Source organism: Dromiciops gliroides, chromosome 3 (assembly GCF_019393635.1).
Source record: "Dromiciops gliroides isolate mDroGli1 chromosome 3, mDroGli1.pri, whole genome shotgun sequence".
Lineage (NCBI taxonomy): Eukaryota > Metazoa > Chordata > Mammalia > Microbiotheria > Microbiotheriidae > Dromiciops > Dromiciops gliroides.
In genome coordinates this window covers 356,060,353-356,081,772 of record NC_057863.1, presented here as the reverse complement: position 1 = coordinate 356,081,772, position 21,420 = coordinate 356,060,353, and the positions used below count along the sequence as shown (strand labels likewise).

Below are 21,420 nucleotides of genomic sequence, written 5' to 3'. Positions count from 1 at the left end.
TGCTAACTATTTTACAAATATTATCCCTTTTGAGACTACAGTAACTCTGTGAGGTAGTTGTTTTTATTATCCCCATTTTATAGTGAGGAAACTGAGGCAAATAGAGTTGAAATGACTTACTCAAAGTTACACAGCTAGTGAGTTTCTGAAGCCAAATTTGAACTGAGGTTTTCCTGACTCCAGGCCCAGGACTCCCTCCACAGCACCACCAGCTGCCTCAATGAAATAAAAGCATAACAGTCCCTTCCCTTCAATAACTTGCATTCTTACAAGGGAGACCACAACCACACAGATAGGTATATGCAAAATAAAGCTAATTCTAGGTAACCTTAGAGAGGAAGGTAGCAAGAAGAATATGAGGATCAGGAAAGGCTTCGTGCAGAAGGTAGTAACTCAGTGCAGTCTAAAAGAAAACTCTTTGGATAGGAAAGGATTTAGTGGAACGATAGTGAGGTCAGAGGAGGGATGGCAGCAAAATTTGTCCATCTGGGAGTTGTCTTCATTGAGATAATAATTGTTAGTCCATGCAAACTGATTGGGTTACCAAAAGAGAGTCTAGAGGGAAGCAAGAAGGCCGCCTGTGCAGAACCCATAGTTAGGACCTGCTGTGGATGATGAGCCAGCGAAGGATACCTGAAATAGTTTACAAAGATGGTTAGCAACAGTGTTACTACCTAGGTAAATTTTAACTTTGTCACCTTACATTTATGTTTCGTCTTCCCCAGAACAGCAGCAAATACACTTGGTGTTCCATGCTAGTGAAGAACTAGCTTTTCTGTGCATTTTAGTTATATGTCATTGACAGAAAGGGGACTGTCAAGTAAGATCTTTGAGAGGTCACTTACCCCACTCTGGACTTGGGTCTCCTTTCCTTTAAGATGACAGTTAAATGGAGATGATCCTTTAAGTCCCTTTCAACTCTACTAATCTATGAATTTCTCTAAATAAATATTTCTTGATTGACAAATTGATCTTTTGAGATCAAGATCTTAGATGGTGAGAAAAGACCTGATTATTTTAGTGGAATGGAAAGGATATTATTTTTAATGGGTGAAAGTTTCTCTCCTCCCTGCCATGTAAATAAGTAGTTAATCTATATCTATAATCACTTGAAAATACTTCCACTCAAAAGGGACTTTGGTTGTTCATCATTTTGCCTTGTGTTGTCTTTTTTCCCTTTCTCTATTGTTTTCCTTACATTCTTGGCACAGTTCAGTGGAGCAGGAGAGGAGAAGTTGAAACATGCAGCTGCTACCTTCTGTAGTAACCAGCCTTTTGCCCTGGAAATGATCAAGTCTCGTCAGAAAAAGGACTCTCGATTCCAGACTTTTGTGCAGGTGAATTGAGTTGCTGAGTCAGCAGTAAGAGCTAGTGCCAATTCTGGTTCTTAACAAAGCTAGGATAAAGTAAGAGTATAATTAAGATCAAATTACTTATTAGAATTGTGTCTGGCATTGGCCTTATATCAAGATTTATTCCCAGCCCTGGATTATCTCCATTAAATCATTTCTGGAGGGCAGAATATTAACATTGTAAAGTGGTCACTAATACTTTGATAAAAAGAATATTTAATATCAGGATCAAGACACCTGCCACAGATGTTCAGCAGTGCTACTGACGTATGATCAGGAGATAGTTTGCATCCATTAGGATACTAAGTTGAAAGTAGTAGAATAAAAAACTCAAGAAAACAATTGTAGGCATATGCTTTGGGAAAGAGAATGATGTAGATGCATTGTGTACTGTGCCCATTTCCATGAAAAAATACCACTTTAGATCACTAATTTGTAATAGGAAATGTCAAATGTTGTAAAATGTAGTTTGATTTTGAAAAATGGCATATGGTTTCTTAATTTTTAATATGAAATTGATAGTGTCCCTAAGAGACAGTCACTTAAATTTCTTACAAATGATAACAGGTATCTGTAATGTAGGAAGGAAGTCATTGGTTTAGTGATGCTATTTTTTCTGTATTTGATTAAAGACACAAGAGGTTTGTGAAATATTGGTGATAAATCTTGGCATTTTTTGCCTTAATTACTGGAAATGTGGAATAATAGATATGTATATTATGAAAAGGTAGATGGTACGTGTTCAAGTAATTGTAGCTTTAATATAAGTGGCAGTTTTAGTTTAATTTTATACTATTTAATTTTAGGATGCTGAGAGTAATCCACTGTGCCGTCGACTGCAGCTCAAGGATATTATTCCTACTCAGATGCAGAGGCTCACTAAATATCCCCTTCTGCTGGATAATATTGCTAAGTACACAGGTATAGTATTGCCACTTAAATGAAAAAGTCATAAAATACCACCTCCTGTTAGCCTCACATGACACCCCCTTATCTGCAGACTCGTTTTCCTTCTGCTTTCCCTTATAAAACCTCATACCAAGTCTTCTAATCCTTTGACCCCCTCAGTTCTCTCTCAGGCCATCTCCCCTGCACTAGCTCTACTTTCTCTTCTTTTCCCTTTGCTTTTTCTTACCAAACCTTACTTTTCATTCATACAGTGACCTCTAATTCTTTCTTTCCCAGACCAACAATGTCACCCTCCACCCCTCAATCCATCCCCAATTTATTCCACCCCAGTGATTCTCTATCACTTCAAGGATCAAATATGAAATGCTGTGTTCAGTATTCAAAGCGCTTCATAATATGCCTCCTTCCCTCCCCCCACCCCTTTTTCAATCTTTTTACACTTTATTCCCCAGTATATACTCTTTGATCCAGTGACATTGGCCTCCTGACTGTTCCTAACACAAGACACTCCATTTGTTGACTGGATATTTCCTCCATGCTAGAATGCTTTTCCTCAGCTCTGCCTTCTGGCTTCCCTGGCTTTCTTCAAATACCATCTAAAATCCCATCTTTTATAGCAGAGGTGTCAAATTCAAATGGAAATGACTCCTTTAGGTTGCATATTGACTTGGAAAACCACAAATTAACATTATCTCTGATGTATTGTATTTTTATTGATTTTGTTAAACATTTTCTAGTTACATTTTATTTTGGCTCTACAGCACTCAGAAGTTCTGTTCTTCAGGAAATCTGTACCAATCTCTCTTAATTCTAGGGCCTTCCCTCTCTTAATTATTTCCTGTTTATCATGTATATAGCTTGTTTGTACTTATTTGCTTGCTTGCTTTTCCCCACCATTAGATTGTAAGCTCCTTGAGTTCAGGGACTGTCTTTTGCCTCTTTTTTTATCCCTGGCCCTTAGCACAGTGCCTGTCATATAGTAGGCACCTAATAAGTATATATTGACTGACCAGCTGACCAAATAATATGGAAAGATTATCAACCAAGATATTAGTCTACTTTGTGGCCTCTTTAAAATGTCATATACTCATATTGTGTAGTGCATGCTACACCAGGATCAAGGGAAATTTTCTTAGTCTATAAATTAGTTTGGGGAGTAGGGAGGTCCTGAGGAGATAGTTGGATTTCCCAAACTATACGTTAGACTGGTAATTTGTTTGAACTATCTGCCAAGGGCCCTTCTAGGCAATTTCAAATACCTTAAGGGAAGAGTTTGGGAGTCTAGGGTAGCTAGAAGGGGAAGATAGAAAGCTGCTGAAAAGGAGTAAGTTTTTGAAACTTTTTCAAGTCTATTTTTAAGAAGTAATAGTCTTTTGTTAGTAAATGTTTTATGAATTGTTGGAAATTTGCCAAGTCATGGTAATTGGGAAACATTGGACTAAATGTTCTTTTTAAAGGTCTTTCTAGGTTCAATTGCCTATGTATGGCTCTTTGATTCTCTTCAGGCTTTATAGAGATGCATAAAGTACTTACTGTAATACTGACTTTCCTTTGGTGAAAACTGAAACAAAGTTTTCTTCAGTCTTCCTTTAAGGTCATATGATTATAGCTTTTAAAATAATTTAGTGCAGTTAAACTTTTGATCATCTAATGTTATACCTCGAAATTTGAATATACAAATCAGGAAATTGAAAATTATAGTTCTTCCTAGAAAAAATAGCATACTTCTTATTGTATAAGTAGGATTTTGGCTTATTAAAAAATGCCATTAAATATTATGCTTTACTATATTTATACATTGTGACTGGATTGTAGTTGTCTGGGGAAGTATAACTTTGATAACCGATTTTAGCATCTCTTAAATTCTCAGCAAGAGTATAACAAACAGTGAATTTCTTTTTAGTAATATGGATTTTGTAAACCATTTTTTTCTCTGTTTAAATCTGATTTCACATTCAATGAAATACTTTTCATGGAGTTATTTGGATTCATAGCACTTTTCAAACAATTGTGTCTTAAAATTAATATGGTTCCTTATACATGGTACTCTGTACCCTATTTATTGTTTAAAATAATGCTGTTGCCAGAGGTCTTTTGTTGTGCTATTTTTATAGCTTTACTGCAAAGCAAAATGTTTTCAAACCTGTTTAGTCACTTGACATTGACTGAGACTGTCATGACCTTTTTGGACTTACAAATAAATTATTTTTAAACACAGTAGAAAAAAAAAAACAAAGTATTGGAGCATTGACTTAATGGATTGAAATAAAATTCCATTTTCCATCTGCTCATCAAATTTCTATCATTTTGTTTTTTTCTATCTTGCCCAATTTCAGAACGACCAAAGGAAAGAGAGAAGGTGAAGAAAGCAGCAGATCACTGTCGTCAGATCCTAAATTATGTGAATCAAGCTGTCAAGGAGGCAGAGAACAAACAGGTAAAGAGCAAAAAATGCACAGCTATAAGGGCAGCAAAGGGAAGAAAAGGTGGGACTGGTAAAAAGGAAACTGATATCCCTGAAGGACCACCGGTTTTAGTTATTGGAAAATTGGAGGGAAAGACTTTGTTTCTGTAATTGGTATATCAAGGTCACTGTGCCCTGGTACAGCAGCAGGTCATGCTACCATTATGTGAACATTACTTCACTAAAGCAATAACCCTTGCTCCATGTTATCTCATTTCCAGCGCTTAGAAGATTATCAGCGCCGCCTCGATACATCTAACTTGAAGCTGTCAGAGTATCCAAATGTTGAAGAGCTCAGGGTGAGAGAGGTCTCATGGTCTTAATAGTTTTCATAGGGTTCGGTTTAACAGGAAAATGATAGGTAATCAAGGTTTGCTGGCATTTACCACCACGTAAAGGACATGACATATTGTCTACATTTGTATTTTTGATGTTCCTTTAAGCCTCTGTACCATATTGAGATGGTAGCTAATTTAGAGGACTGTTTGTATGGTTCTCTCTACTCTTGCACGTGAGAGTATGGAGGAAGCTTCCAAGAAGCTCAGGGATGCTAATTATAATTGAATTTTTAAAAAAAAAATTGTTTGTAGTTTGCTCAGTAGTGCTGTTTACTGAATGGACTGCACACATTATTGGGTTGGGCAGGATATTTTAGATACTTCTAAAGCACAAAAAAGCTCAACTAGTATAAATGTGACCATGGTCAATGGCAAAACCTATACTAAAAACTACTTCTGGTTTACAAAATTATTTCTTCATGACTACTTTTGAGTATCCTTAAAGATATAATTTCATTAAATGCTACCCTCACTATATAGCCAATTTAGGTAGATCTCTTGAATAGGTATTTAAAATAGACTTCATTGTGTGCTACAACTCTTCACGGTTAAGCATGTTTTAATGAGTTTGTCTTCTTTTTGTTGTCCTAACACTTTTCTTTCATGACTAAGTGAATGACAAAATGAGGATTTTTATACTAATAATTGGTATTATTTGAAGCCTCTTGATCATCTAGGCTTTTTAGACTGAGTATGAACAATGGTCCTTATGGGACCAAGCATATATATTCAGGATCTGGTGACTGGCTAATGATGAGAGTCAAGTTGAAAAAGTAGTTAGCTCATGGTAATAAGAAGATTGAGAAAGCAGGTCTTGCAATGGCTTTCTGAGGTATCTCCATTCCTTTGTGTCATTTTGTGTTAATTATTCCACCTTATTTGTCCCTTTTTCAGTTAATTTAGAAAGAGTAATGGGGCAGCTAGGGGGCGAAGTGGATAGAGCACCGGCCCTGGAGTCAGGAGTACCTGAGTTCAAATCCGGCCTCAGACACTTAACACTAGCTGTGTGACCCTGGGCAAGTCACTTAACCCCAATTGCCTCACTAAAATAAAAAAAATAAATAAATAAATTTAAAAAAAAATTTAAAAATAAAGAAAGAGTAATGCCTGCTTTATATGGATAGTTTGAATTTAAATAATGAATATACATATTGCACTGGTGATGGTAATAATGAAGGTACAAGTTTTGGCAGAATATTATTACCTTACTCTGAGTTCCAAGAAGTCACTTGGGTTTGCTTTTTTTTCATTTTGACAGAATTTGGATTTAACAAAGAGGAAGATGATTCATGAAGGACCATTGGTATGGAAGGTGAATAGAGATAAGACTATTGGTAGGTTGTATTTCTTTATTTCAGTTGTTTTTTGCTTTTTTTTTTCCAGTTGTGGGAATGGGAATATGGAAATGGAATTGAGAGGAAGGTGAAATTCCCATGAGGAGAAGAGACTTCTTGTTCATGATTTCAAGTAATGTCAAATTGCAGTGCTACCTTGAACAACTTATAAATGTGAAGATCTCTTTTTTAGGAGTTGTTTTATTGCTTATTTGTTTTGGTTAGTTCTGAAATGTGTTATATAGTCCTTACAATGTGCCAGGCACTGTGTGCTAAGCCCATAGCTAACAACTAACATTTATATAACACTTACTATAAATATTCAGGGATGATAAGCAGTGGGCTTTGCTATGATCCAATTCCATCTCTACCCGAGTATTATTACTGTTTTAAAAAATATTTGTAAGCATTTCATTTCTAAGCAAGGGAAGTTTGACATAGTGGTTAAAGTTTTTGACATAGACTTAGGGATATGAATTTGAATCTTGCCTCAAACACTTGATGACTCACTATGGGCAAGTCACTTAATCTTTATCTACTGTGTTGTTTTGAGGCTTAAATGAAATAATAAATCAGAATGTGAGCTCCTCCATTAGATTCTGAGGTCCTTGAAGGCAGTGAGTACCTTTTGCCTCTTTATGTATCCCTGATACTTAAAACAGTGTCTGGCATATAATAGGTGCTTATTAAATATTTATTGAGGGAGATACCTTGCAATTCTTTGAGTGCTGTGTGAATTTTGGCTATTTTAAGGAAGCAAACTGATTATTGGGTCTCATACATCATCATACTGCTATTTTCCCCAATGAAGTTGGGTATAAATGTATGGTACCTTCTCTTTTGTAGATCTATACACATTGCTGCTGGAAGACATCCTTGTATTATTACAAAAGCAGGATGATAGACTGGTGTTGAGGTGTCATAGTAAAATTCTAGCATCTACAGCAGATAGCAAACACACATTCAGCCCTGTAATCAAACTGAATACCGTTTTGGTTCGACAAGTTGCAACAGGCAAGTATTTCCATTGGGAGAAACTACAACTCATGGTTCATTATAAAGTGACTTTAGAAATAACATATTGTCTAGTTAGGGCAGGGGTCATCAAATTCTGCCCTTGGGTAAATGTGGTGAAACTTCACAAGCTTTGTTTCCCATTTGTAAAGTGAAGCAATTTACGTGTCTGTGTGTGTGTGTGTGTGTGTGTGTGTGTGTGTGTGTGACACATATCTCACAAGAGACTTGAGATGCCTAGATTCTCTGAGCTTTTTTAACACATGCCATTATATACATGAAGAGTAGGAAACTTTTTTTGTCTTAGGTAAAATAAGTGAATATTTAAGAGTTTAGAATAGTTGAAGTTGGAATGTCATATCTACAATGTAAAATAAGTACAATGCAGTAATAATGTTTGATTCAATAATATCAGTACATCAGCATTTCCTGTTCTCTCTTCCAGATAACAAAGCATTATTCGTCATCTCTATGTCAGACAATGGAGCCCAAATTTATGAATTGGTGGCACAGACAGTTTCTGAAAAGGCAGTGTAAGTGACAGTCTCAACTTTATTTTTCTACCTAACATTTCTATTAGTCTCAAAGCATAATATTTCACAAACCTGCTTTATTGTCTAGAATCAGTTGAACTACAAAAACACTGACTGGAGACTGAATATCTTTCCCACTCCAATTTTTGAGGAAGTTTATCCTCTTCTGGGGCAAGGATTGTTTTGTTTTATTGCCCTTGTATTCCCAGCACCCACCGCAACCAAATTTTAGTAGGTTTTTAATAAATGTTTATTGAATTAAATTTAATCTGTTCATAAATTTTCTTTTTAAAAATTCTCTCGGGGGCAGCTAGATGGCGCAGTGGTTAAAGCACCGGCCCTGGACTCAGGAGTACCTGAGTTCAAATCCGGCCTCAGACACTTGACATTTACTAGCTGTGTGACCGTGGGCAAGTCACTTAACCCCCGTTGCCTAAAAAAAAAAAAAAAAAAAAAAAAAAAAAAAACACCAAAAATTCTCTCATGCACTTACTACCTGTGTGACCCTGGGCAAGTCACTTATCCCTCATCACTGTGCCAAAAAAAAAAAATTGCCTCACGTCACTAGTGGAGCCTTTAAATAGATTACTATATTACTGTTAGTTTTCTTGTTGAGATATGACTTTGGCACCTGCACTTTGCTGGCATAGAAATTTCCTTTTTGCAAATTTGAAAGTTACTTTCTTTTTCCTGGTTGTGTTGTATGTAATTTTTTTCATTTTCCCTTATTTTTTCTCTTCTTTTCTTCCATCCTCCCTTGTGGCACCTTCCATCTCCACCTCAACAACCTCTTGGAACTTCCTGCAGCTGGCAGGACTTGATTGGCAGGATGGCCCTGACAGTAAAGGAACAGTCCCCAAAGTCCATCTCACTGCCAGATTCACCCCCTTGCGAGTGAGTTTTTGCTTTGATTTTTGATGACTGTGATTTTGTATTTTGTACATTTTGGTGCAGAGATGTTAGGTACCTGATGGTACTGAAAGATGGTTTTTATCTTTCTGCAGAGGGGAACGTGATGAAGAAGAAGCATCAAAGCTGAAGGAGGAATCACATGGTGTTTCTACCTCTAGTCTTCAAAGTCCAGGTGAACTTTACTATTAGCTCAAGGAAAAGTGTGATCAGTATAGCTTATTAAATTTTTAAGTAGTCTTTGAAGACTCTGTAGTTCATAGATTTGGGCTACTGACCTAACACAGCAAGATTGTTAGGGTAGCCCATACAATTGAGATTCCATTTGAATTCTTCCGGTTGAGAATGATAAGCTTTGCTAGAAATGGTTTTCTTTGCTTTTTGCTAAGTTTCTGTTTAAAATGCTTGAACGTTATATAGAATTTCTTTTTTCATTTGTGAGCATGTGAGGGGATTACTTTGGTATTTGGGGCCCTACCATTTATAAACATTGCACTTTTCCTTCTTCATTGAGCAGAAAAACACACAGGAGGAGAGACTCCTTTAATGTCAAAACCTCAGTCTCCTTCATCAGTTACATCTGGGAAATCAGAGGTCAGTGATCTACTGGCTGAAAGACAGTTTGAAAAGGAACAAGCAGAAGAGACATCGAAAGAGTCTAGAATGGACTATCAGAGTACTGTCCCAGAGCCACATTTCCCTGTCTCTGAAGAGCGGTGGGCATTGGATGCATTGAGGAACCGTAAGTGATTCAGTCAGTCACATACTTTGTGCAAAGCATTGTACCATAAGGATAAGAGAGAATGCCTGCTCTCAAAGATGTTAGCAGTTTTCGTTGAAATGACAAGACAGCATAGGATAATTGAAAGTGCTGGATTACGAGTCAGATCCTGGCTGTGCTCTTACTGCCTGGGTGACCTTCAGCTACTTAGCACATCTGGGCCTTACGTTCTTCATCTGCACAATCAAGGTGTTAGCCTGGATGATTGCTAAAGTCCCTTCTGGTACAAAATCCTATATTCTTATATTAGTAATATACATACGAGTTAAAAACAAAAATAAAACCTGACAGTAAGAGACAGTTGAGTATCTAATAAATGGTGGAGACATTAACAACTAAAAAAGTTTAGAGACTGCCATGGGCTGAAATGACAGGGAAGAGGATCATTGAGTAGTTAGAATCTGTGCAGTGGCTTGAAAAATGGATAGGCATGGAGGCAGAAAGGCCTGTGTCTTGGTTGGCAGATCGTGAATTAGACTAGTATGACAGAAGTAGAAGATTCATGCAAAGGAGTAATGATAGATTAAATTGGAAAGGTGAGGTTGAGGCCGGATTGTGAAAGGCCTCTTGATAGTCAGGAGCAAGACAAGGTATTTCAGCAGGGTGATGTTATAATGAGAGTGGCATTTTAAGAAGATTAAACTGAAATAGTGGCAATATGCAAGATGGATTTGAGCAAATAAAGGCCAGAAATGGAGATATTAGTTGGTTAGATATTGCAGTAAGGTAACCATTTGCCTGGAGATTTAAGGTTGGAAAGGCTTGAACTTGGATGGTAGCAGTGATAGAAATGACGATTTTAGCAATGTTCTAAGGGAAGAATCCACAGAACTTGGTGACTGGATCTGGGTAGGGTAGAAGTGACAAAAGGAGGAATAAAAGATAACATCATTGTTTTACCTTTGAATAATGGAAAGAATGATAGTGATGTTAACAGCATCAAGAAAGAGAAGAGGGAAGCTTGAGTTATATCTTAGACATGTTGAGCTTCAGGTTGTGACAATATATCCAAGTGAAAATGTCTAGGCAGAATTTGGAGATGTAGGACTGGAGTATGTGGAAGAAAATAGGTTTAGAGAGCTAAATTTGGGAATCATCCATGTAGAAGTAAGTTAAAGCTGTTGGGGTGACTGGGATCTCTGAAGGAGAGTTTCAGTATTTGAAGAGCAGGCTATTTAAAGATGGTGAGAATTAGTGCCTGGGAAGGGCACAGAAGGTTAACTCAAAACTCAAGAGCCTTGTAGAATCTATTAAATCTACTTGGAGCTTCTTCCTCTTATCTAATTTATGGATAAGTTTTGCCCACTCCTATTAACATCCTCATTGTAAAGGGGACAGCAAGATAGACTTTGAAGCTCAGAATTTACACTAATTTTTTTATTTAAAATAAATTAAAGAAAATGTCCATTTTTGACAATGTAGTTTTACCAGAACTCATCAAAACTTAGCCTTTGGCTGCATTTCTCAAATATGTGAGGAACTGGGCCAGATTTACAAAAATATAAACCATTTCTTAATTGATAAATGGTAAAAAAAATATGAAAAGTTAATTATCAGGAGAAGAAATCAAAGCTGTCAGTAGTCGCATGAAAAGAAGCTCTAAATCAGTACTGATTAAGGAAATGCAAATTAAAACAATTCTGGGGTACCACCTATCAGATTTATTGACATTACAGAAAAAGAAAATGACAAATTCTGGAGGTGATGTGGAAAAAATTAGGACACTGATGCACTGTTGGTGGAACTATGAACTGATCCAACCATTCTGGAAAACAAGAACTATACCCAAAGGGCTATAAAACTCTGCATACCCTTTGGTCCAGCAATACTACTACTAGTTCTGTATCCCAAAGAGATTAAAGGGAAAAGGACCTATTTGTACAAAAATTTTTATAGCAGCTCTTTTTGTGGTGGCAAAGAATTGGAAATTGAGAGGATTCCCCCCCCCAACAATATTAGGGAACGGTTGAACAAGTTGAGGATTATGATTGTGATGAAATGCTATTGTGATATAAGAAATGATGAGCAGGCCAATTTCAGAAAAACCTGGAAAGACTTAAATGAACTGATGCATAGTGAAGTGAGCAGAACCAGGAGAACATTGTACATAGTAATGGCAACATTGTGTGAGGATCAACTGTGAATGACTTCGTATTCTCAGCAATACAATGATCCAAGACAATCCCAAAGGATTCATGATGAAAAATGCTGTCCATATGCAGAGAAAGAACTGATGGACTCTGAATACAGATGGAAGCATGTTGGGGTTTTTTTTAACTTTCTTTATTTTTCTTGTTTTTTTTGTTTTGTTTTGTTTCGTTTTTGGTATGTGTTTTCTTTCGCAACATGGCCAATATGGAAATTTTTCAAAAAATGTTCAGTCAAGCAAAACAAACTCTTGTATATATCCAAAATAAATGTGTATATCAGTCTAAACAAAACAAAGCAGAAAAACATTGTCCTTTAGTTAATTCTACTACCTGACTAAATGATTGGAACCAAAGATAATTGTGGAGCATTTTCATTTTTCTTCTTAAACACCTGAGGAAAAATCCTTAGGTTATTTTTTAAGAGCAGAATAATAACTTACATGTTTTAAGTTTGTGTATTTAATGAGAAATTTTTCTTTAGTTTCCTTTATTTGAAGTGTTCTTTGCAGATTACTCCCATCATTTGCTTTGTCTCCTACTGCTAACATACTTCTGGATGGAGTTGGAGGAAATCAGGCACCTAAGCAGACTTTATCCACTACAGATTTATGCTATCTAATTCAAGTTGGGCCCTCACCAAAGCAAGATATTTACTTTCCTTCTCCTTGATTGATTCTCCTTCTTCTCACAGAGGCTGTTCAAAGCTTCTCTTCTCAAGCTTTCCACACCACCCCTTCCTCAGCTCTCTCAGCTGAGAACCTTGTATTAGACTTGGCTAATTTCTCTCTGCTGTATCATACAACCTGCTGATATCATGCCCCACTCTCTCCTCTTTTTGCCTCTGATAATTGAGTGGCCCTTTCCCCCATAAAGTTAACTCCTTCTAGATGTGACCTTGATCCCTTCCCCTTTGGTCTTTTCCATCAAATTCTCCCCCTTTCTCTTCTCTTCTCTTCTCTTCTCTTCTCTTCTCTTCTCTTCTCTTCTCTTCTCTTCTCTTCTCTTCTCTTCTCTTCTCTTCTCTTCTCTTCTCTTCTCTTCTTTCTCTCTCTCTCTCTCTCTCTCTCTCTCTCTCTCTCTCTCTCTCTCTCTCTCTCTCTCTCTCTCTCTCTCTCTCCTTCCTCTAGTTTGTCCCTTTTAACTAGTTTCTCTCCTGATACCTACAAGACATACTTGTGTCCCCCATTTTGAAAAAAAAACCCCCTTCAGAAGCTACCACCTCCTCATTTGATCAGTTTATATCCTGCCTCCCTTTCATAGCCAAACTCCTAGAAAAGCTACTTATAGCTGTTGCCTCCATTTTCTCTCCTCCCATACCTTTGAGCCTTTTGCGGTGTGGCTTTCAACCTCAACCCTCAATCAATACCTTTCTCTAAAATTGCCAATGATTTCTTAACTGGCAAAGCTGATAGCTTTTTCTCAGTTCTTATCCTTCTTGACCTCTCTGCAACATTTGACAGTTGACCACACTTCTGGATACTCTCTCCTTTCTGGGTTTTCATGATAATTCTCTCTTGGTTCTTCTGTTTATCTCCTCAGTCTACTTTTCTGATCCATCTCTGATATCATTGTCCCTAACTGTGGGTGTATCCCAAGGCTGTGTCCTCTCATTTATCAGCTCCCAAGGATGTAATTATCATCTTGATGCAGATAACTCCCAAATCTATCCTGCCCTCATATTTTTCCTGAGCTAAAGCCTTGCCAGCTGTTCATCACCATCTGCCGCTTACATGTTTCAACCTAGATAAACTATGGACATCTCAAATTTAGCATGTCTAAAACTGAACAAATTCTCTTTTCCCTAAATGTCATTGCCCTGATGGACCTCTCTCTTTCTTCTGAAGGCAGCACTATCTAGATTCTCAGCCTCAGTGTTGTCACTGCCTCCTCACTCCCCCTTTCTCTATACCAGTTGCTCAATTTTGTTGATCCTGCCCCTCCTTGACATTCCCCTTCTGTTTATCAGCACCTTAGATTAGGCACTTCTCACATATTGCCTGGACTCTTACAGTAGCCTCCTCATTGGTCTTCAAGCTTCAAATCTTTCTCTTCTCTGGACTGTCTTCCTGCTAAAATGATTTTTACTAAACTCCAAGGGATCTCTTTTGCTTCCAAGGTTAAATATAAACTCCTCTGTTTAGTTTTTAAAGCCCTTTGCAACCTGGCCCATTCTTCCTTTCCAGACTGTATTATGCATGGCTCCTTTCCTCACACAGACTGATCTTTTTATGTTCCTCTTCTGTGACATGCCAGCTCCCTTCTCTGTACCTTTCATTACCTTCTCATGCTGAGAATGTACTCTGCACTCTTACTTCACCTTTGCCTTAACAACCTATTTTTCCTTCTGAACACACGAATACATGAATCCTTTCTTAATTCCTTAATTCTCCTCCAGTTTACTCTGTACCCCTTTCATTCTTGCCCAATGGAAGGTGAGCTCCTCAAAGGCAAAGACTTTCATTTTCATCTTCTTATCCCCAGGGCTGACTGAGGACAGTACCTGGAACATTGCTGGTATTTAATAAATGTGTGTTGGCTGATTGGGTAGTACAAGGAGAGTGTGGTAGAGTTAGCTAATGTTTGTGAGAATGATTGATATGTGTGTACACTGATCTACTCCTAAGGTGTCCAAATAACCCAGGAAAGTGTTCAATTTTAAATCAAAATTTTAAAAAGCACTAAACCTGACTCTGTATTGTACTGCCAACTTTCCTTACAATTAATGGACCCAGATGTGATGAGAGAAAATAGATCATCAACTGAGAACTTTGTAGTATGTTTATTATAGTTAGTAGGGAAATTTTGATTCTAACTAAAATGTATTTGCTTCAGTTGTTACAGCCCTCTTATTGATGCCTTGGCATTTTAAATGTTCTACTTTAAGACTCTCTACTGTTCAGCCAACAACTATTTATTAATTGCCAGCTTTGTGCTAGAGACTTGTCCAGACACTGAGGATATCAAGACATAAGTGAAATGTTCACATCCTCAAGGAGCTTACATTCTATAGGGGAGAAAACATGGATACAGAGAAGTCTATGCAAAGTGAATACAGTTTAATGGGGGGAGGGAGGATGGAGAGGCACCCACAGTGAGGGTATTGGGAAAAGAGGCCCCTGAACTGAACTTTGAAGGAAACTAGCAGAGGTAAGGAAGGAGTGCCCTACATTCCAGCTAGGGAAGATTAGCCCATAGAAAGGAACAGAAATGGAAGGGGGAACAGCAAGCAGGTCAGTTCAGCTGGAGCAGAGCTCATGAAGGTGATTAGTTTGTAGGTTGGAAAAATAAGGAGGAGCCGGGTTACAAAGGGTTTGAAATCACAGAAGAGTTTTCCTTTGATTTTAGAGGAAATAGAGAGCCGCTGGAATGTATTGAGCAGTAAGATCTGTGCTTTAGGGAATTATCAGATTACTAAGTGAATTACCAAAAAAAGACTCATTAATTCACAGAACATATATTTCTGAGTAGCTCAAAAAAGGTCATGCCTTTTTTTCAAACCTAATTTTCTGAGTATATCTAGAAAGTAGAGGAAATTAAGTCATTAGTATCTGGTTAACTTGTCCAGGTCACGTAGCAGGTTCTTGAAGGCATCATAATGCAACTAGATGATACCTTCTGGCTCTAAAGCCAAACTTAAATGCACCATAGGTGCACTTGGCAATTTTTTTTCAGTGTTTTAAATACCGAACCATATACAAAATGGCCTTAGCATTTGGTATTTGTGTTATTAGAAACTTGTTTGTTTATTAGATGTTAATAAATGCTTGTTGATTGATTTGCATTTAGAAATGGCTTGGCCACTCAACTGAATCCTGATAGAAACTGGTGAATATTCTATTTTTTCTTTTAGTGGGTCTGTTGAAGCAGTTGCTGGTACAGCAGCTAGGTTTGACTGAGAAGAAGACTCATGAAGACTGGCAGCATTTCCCTAGGTTTAGGACAGCCTCTCAGGGGGTACAGGTAGAAAGTCCAGGTGCAGTCCAAAATGTCCTAGAGCACTCTGAAAACAGTAAGACCACCCAACCTGGTGAAGGACAGATACCCCTCCAAACCGGAACTGGCGAAATTGCCATGTGTTACAGCCCAAGGACTTCAATTGAACCCCCAGTTCCACAGGATTATATGGAACTGGCATCTCAAGATAGCAGGGCAAGTAATGTTTTAGTCATGGACCACATGATCATGACCCCAGAGCCATCTAGCACAGAGCTAGAAGGGGGTCCTGATGACAGCGGAGAGCACTTTTTTGATGCCCGTGAAGCCCACAGTGATGATAATCCTTCAGAAAGTGATGGAACAGAAAGAAAGGAAGAGGAAGCTCTTCACTTACGGATCTCAGGCAAGTTCAATTATGAATCAGTTCTGATGCAAGTATATTGTTCCTTCACCTGAAATAGATGATATCTTGGTATACATGTACCAAGAAAGCTGGATAAAAAGTATTGAATTATTTACTTGTTTGGAATGTGTAATATTTTAAAATTCTAATTGTATCTGTAATTATTAAACAGCTTGGAAATGTCAAAACAAAACAAGAAAAACACTAGCCACAGAATGGTTAAATATAGGTCTTTGGGTATTTACAGACTTCTTGCCTAATATCAGCTCTGATTTGTCAGCTGTTGATAGTGGTGATAACTTGTTCTTCTGCTCCATCACTAGGAAATGTTCTGATTCTCGATGGCTATGATACAGTTCAGGAGAGCTCAACAGAGGATGAAATTGCTTCAGGCCTTCCTTCTGTGGGCTGGGCTCAGCATCAGCAGTCACTTGGTGACACTCGGTCTGATGGAGGAAATTCTCCATTCACCCCTGCATTCCTAGCCCAGCAGCGCTGGGGGCCTGGGGAAGAGTCTGGCTTCGGTGCCCAGAGTCCCTCTTCCTCTGCAGACTCACACAGCCAAATCATGCAGTACATCCAGAAGATAGAGGCTGACCTTGAACACTTAAAGGTATCCACTGCTGCTTTTTTAAAAGCCTATTTCAGCATCCCTAACACTTGCTTCCAAGTGGCAAATGCTGCAGAATGGAAGCAGAGAAAGAAGGAAGCTCTGATGTCAGTAAACCTGGTAGAATCTGATGGTGTGCACTCTCCCTGTCCATGGCGAGGATGGGCGGCTGGGCTTCTCCAGTGGTGAAAGCAAAGGACGGGAAGCATGTTTCTGTGTCTGTTTTCTTGTTTGTTCCGAGTGTATGTGATTTTCTTGGCTGATATTTGAGAAGATTTCAGTAATATGTTAAGGTAGATGGTGTCTGTATAATTTTAAATCTAGGCTAGGAAAAGCCATAACTTGCTGTTGCCTAATATTTGTTTGGTGACACATTGTGGTGGCGGTGGTAGTTTTCTGAGTCTTGTGGCAGATGAAGATGAGCTTTGGTGGCTCTTAGACTAAGCCTACAACCTTTTCCTTTGATAGTCCCACCTACAGGGGAAAGGTGGGAGTCTTCTATCATTTTGGCAGTCTAACCTCTCTCACTTCCAAATTTTGGCTTCATTCAAATAGATTATCTTGATTTTTATACAGTGTTATAGTGTGTTGTCCTGTTGATGAAATGTCTGGAATTCATAAGCAGACTAATTCTAATGAACCTTGTGTTATACAACATCAAATAGTTAATAAGGCAGCTTAACAAAAACCTTTGTGGGTACCTTACATGTTTTTCTCTCCATTTTTTGTGTGTACTCATATGGATCTGTAATTTCATTGATTCAGGACAATGCACATGATTACTCATCCATGCCTGCCTTTCCTATTTAACTTCTATCTACATCCTCTCAAAATTTTGGCACAAGGGGGTCAGCCCAGTGTACTATAGGACTTTCTACTGACTTTGTTGGGGTACCAGGAATACTCCGGATGTCCACTTGCCATCCCTTATTCTTGCCATCTTTCTTATGTATCACTTCTAAATTATTTATGAGCATAGGCTTGTAAGAGAAATGAAAGTTGTTCTTTTTCATAGCAAAATTTCTAAACAAGATAATGTTATTTGAAGGCATGTAAGTGAAATATAAGTAAAGACTAAAACATTTCTGCACTGTTACTGCATAAAAAAGCTTTATTTCCCCTTTCTAAAAGTCTTCCCTCCCCTCAACCCTGAAATCAGATGAAAATCATATGGGTTGTGTTTTACAGAAGGTGGAGGAAAGTTACATGACTCTTTGCCAAAGGCTGGCTGGATCAGCCCTCACAGAGGAGCACTCAGGTATGTGCAGAATCAATATGCTCTTAAGTGATCATATATTTTCTTCAGTTAGCAGCTCTAGTGTCATTTTATCTTCTCTCCTCAACTTTTTCAAGAGCCAGGGATTAGGAAAACAGTAAATTTTAAAAATCATGAGTACAGTAGAGAAAGATTTACTGATGTTTCTCTGATTTCCTAACGATAGAGAAAATGAGTCTCCCTTGGCTTTTATAACATTTGTGTGTCCTTTATATAAAAAAGGTGTTTAAAGAAGGGTTTTCCTATGCCTTTGCATGGGTCTGTACTCGATGTAGATGTTATAATGTGTTATTTATCATATCTCCCTAAGGGTAATTGGTTAAGCACACCATTACCAATTCATTGTTTTCATCCATTTCTAACATTGTTCCTACAGCACCATCAGCTGGTTGTTATAGAAAGCTTCATGTCATCATGGGAGGATTTAGCTATGTCCTTTTGGACTTTCTTGCAAAATGACATCAGAGTATACCTCTACTTTCTGATAGAGGCCCTCAGAGATATACATAGATGTGTGTGTGTGTGTGTGTGTGTGTGTGTGTGTGGAGAGAGAGAGAGAGGGGTTGATTTAGCAAAATGGCAGATATTTCATATATATCATGTGTGTTTATGTATATATACTCATATGTATGTGTGTGTAGAAATTAAAATGCATGTTATTAAGGTCCTGGGAACCATTTCCCCATACTCACTGTGATCTCTGTATGTCTTGCTTTTTCTCAGATAAAAGTTAAAGCCACAGCTCTTATTTGTGGCTGAAGGTTGGATTCTGAGCCTCAGCCTTGCATCACCACATCCTGGCTCCAAGGTGGCCTGGGAGAGAGTATGTGACAGAGGATCTTCCTGTGGACCATCTTAGTGCTAGCCGTGTCCCAGTATGCTCAAAGTGGGAACCATTGTTTCCCAGTATGGCAGCTGCACTTGTCTGTCAGTGAGGGAGTGTCCATTCTTTCCTCTTCTTCCCCTCACTATTGGAAATTAATTTTGATTTCAAAACAAAAACCAAATGTACAGAGCTTTGGGTGTAGGATATAAAAAATGTATTTAGACATTTTTAAAAAAGAGAATCAGATGTATTTATTTGACTTCATTCCACATTTTAAAAGCACATTTTAATTTTAATTTTGCTTTTATGGTTTTGTTTTAATTGCGTAGCAAGAGTTTTAGCCCTTATTATTTAGTACACCCAAGGATCAGCTGCTCCTGAAATCACAATTCAGGCCTGGGGGTTGGGGTGATTTGGGGAGAGCTAGAGGGAACTAGGGTGTTTTGGTTTCACTGGACTGAATTTTAGCACTCCCTGCTAGCCCCTAGACTGCTTCTTGAAGGGCTACTTCCCTATAATTTTCATGTGCAGAGTGACCTAAACTATATTTAAGAGGGGTCAGATAGAAGATGAGCTTCCTACCTGTGGAGCAAGCATCCATCTTCTGTAGCTAAGGTCACCTCCCATGTCACAAAAATTCTTAATGCACTAAATAGCCAGGCACTTGAAAATTGATTTATTCCCTTCCCTGTCATCCTCCTACATCCCCAAAATCCATTCTTCTTTTCTTCTCTTCCATTGAATCATGGGATCTGGAAGAGAAAAGAGAAGCCAAGTTTTATTTTCTTGACTGTAAAATAGTCTAGATATTGTTTAATTTTTACAGTTATACATAGGGCTTTGGCACTTGTATGAATTATCCCTGCAATTTGAGCAGAAAAAAAAAATGGAAATGCTTCAGAGAGAGGGAAATGGTGGGGTGGGGTGGGGTGGGGGGTGGGAGGGAGAGAAGGGTAGAGAAATTGGAAAGTCGTTTGTCAAACTGAATCACTACTGAGCTGAACCATGGCTTCATTAGCCACGGGGACTGCTGATTATAGGGCCAGTAAGTTTTGAGTACCTGGAGGTTTGACTCTGATTTTTTGCACTGATTGTGCCAGAATGCTCTCTACTTGTATTGCAAAGAGAGTTAAGGCTGGAATGGAAAGAAATGCAATGGAGAAGACAGGACTGCCCACACCAGCTCTGTAAGCACTTCCTTTGGCTATACTGCTGTAGCCCTTTCCATCCTGGGAACAAGACTGACCTTGCAAATTGAAACCTGCAGATTAATACCAGAACATACACTGGACCCTCCAGGCTGGTTCTGGATACTGCCTGCACTAGGGTTAGTAGCAGCATTGGCAGTACCCTACAGAGGATAGGGGTTTCAGAACTGTCACTTGAAAACATCTTCAGTCACAGTCTTTGAACAATATTCTTTGTTCATCAAGTAAACAAGCTTTGGAGTTTTGTTTGTTTTTTTGCCAATTAAAACCATGTGCCAAATCTGCAAAATCCTGTTCCTATACAAAGAATTAATTTCATCATATCTTCCAGTAGTGTCCTCCACTTTCTGTGAACGGTCAGTGTGTGATTTTTACTCCCTTTTTAGCTGTTTCAAAGAAATCAGATTTATCTCCATAAAAGGCAGGAATTCCCAGCTGCTTTTCAAGTATCATGAAGCTACAACTTGACCAGCTCATCAGACTGCTTCGAGTTTCCTGTCTGTGTTTTGTCACCTGAGCTATGCTTTTTGGACATGACCACAGTCACTCACTTGGAGATATGCCTGTAGACTGGAACTGCATCTCAGACTCTAAAAAAAAATGTAATTTAAATTAGAATGGAGTAAGGAGCTTTCAAAGCAGAACCCTAGTACACAGAACACCAGCCTGGAGCTTTCCCTAAAGTAACAGGAGGAGACTACAGTAAGGAAATGGTTACATTATATTCTGCTGGCAAGAATGCTGGCGGTCACTGCCAACCCAAAGGGTTACCTGTACACATCTCCAGCCATGCACCAGCACCAGCCCAGCTGCATCAAAGGAAATGCTGTTAAGTGGGTATTTGAGAAGTGTTTGCCATGACAGTTTAATTTGGGGTAAGAGCAGTATAACACAGCTATAAGTTTGCTCCAAACACCTATAGAGTAACCACTTAACACTACATAACTCCTTCAGGAGGTAGGAAAAGTGCAATGTTTTAAATTCTATCCTAGTTAATTCACTAAATGGTCTTGAACAAGTTAGTTATCTTGTCCTTCCTTCAGCTTATTACTCTGCACAGTGGAGATTCAAAGGCTAGCTAAAAAAAAAAAAAAGCACATCAACTGTAGTTCAGGTACTGCAAAATAAGTTATTTCATATCTCCAGAGCATAGTGCAGAAGAGATCCCAAAGCTTCAAGTGCCCTTTCCATCTTAGAGCTGCCAGTTAAGAGGGAGAAAGTTTCCCTTTAAATCATTCAATCCACATCCTTCTGTTACTTTAACATCCTACCTGCCCTTCCAGTTGAATGGGTTAGGGAATCACACTCCTTAAGCAAAACTGGTCACTAGAAAGCCATTTTCTTGGGAAGAGATAGAGAAGATAGGATCCTATTTTC

At 38.3% G+C, this 21,420-nt stretch overlaps 1 protein-coding gene across 7 annotated transcripts in view; it reads left to right on the top strand.

Moving 5' to 3' along the window:
* Nucleotides 1-19,748, top strand: part of ARHGEF12 (Rho guanine nucleotide exchange factor 12) — a 188,955-nt gene extending 169,207 nt beyond the window's left edge. For all 7 annotated transcript variants that reach the window (XM_043994775.1, XM_043994773.1, XM_043994778.1 and 4 more), the window contains 14 exons: nucleotides 1,212-1,337; nucleotides 2,159-2,273; nucleotides 4,598-4,698; nucleotides 4,947-5,024; nucleotides 6,322-6,397; nucleotides 7,244-7,411; nucleotides 7,857-7,944; nucleotides 8,752-8,838; nucleotides 8,949-9,028; nucleotides 9,371-9,595; nucleotides 15,635-16,123; nucleotides 16,447-16,736; nucleotides 17,922-17,991; nucleotides 18,733-19,748. In XM_043994775.1, coding sequence (XP_043850710.1) covers nucleotides 1,212-1,337; nucleotides 2,159-2,273; nucleotides 4,598-4,698; nucleotides 4,947-5,024; nucleotides 6,322-6,397; nucleotides 7,244-7,411; nucleotides 7,857-7,944; nucleotides 8,752-8,838; nucleotides 8,949-9,028; nucleotides 9,371-9,595; nucleotides 15,635-16,123; nucleotides 16,447-16,736; nucleotides 17,922-17,991; nucleotides 18,733-18,743 — 2,004 coding nt within the window. In that variant the 3' untranslated portion in view covers nucleotides 18,744-19,748. The remainder of the gene's footprint in view (nucleotides 1-1,211; nucleotides 1,338-2,158; nucleotides 2,274-4,597; nucleotides 4,699-4,946; nucleotides 5,025-6,321; nucleotides 6,398-7,243; nucleotides 7,412-7,856; nucleotides 7,945-8,751; nucleotides 8,839-8,948; nucleotides 9,029-9,370; nucleotides 9,596-15,634; nucleotides 16,124-16,446; nucleotides 16,737-17,921; nucleotides 17,992-18,732) is intronic.
* Nucleotides 19,749-21,420: the final 1,672 nt, after the last annotated feature.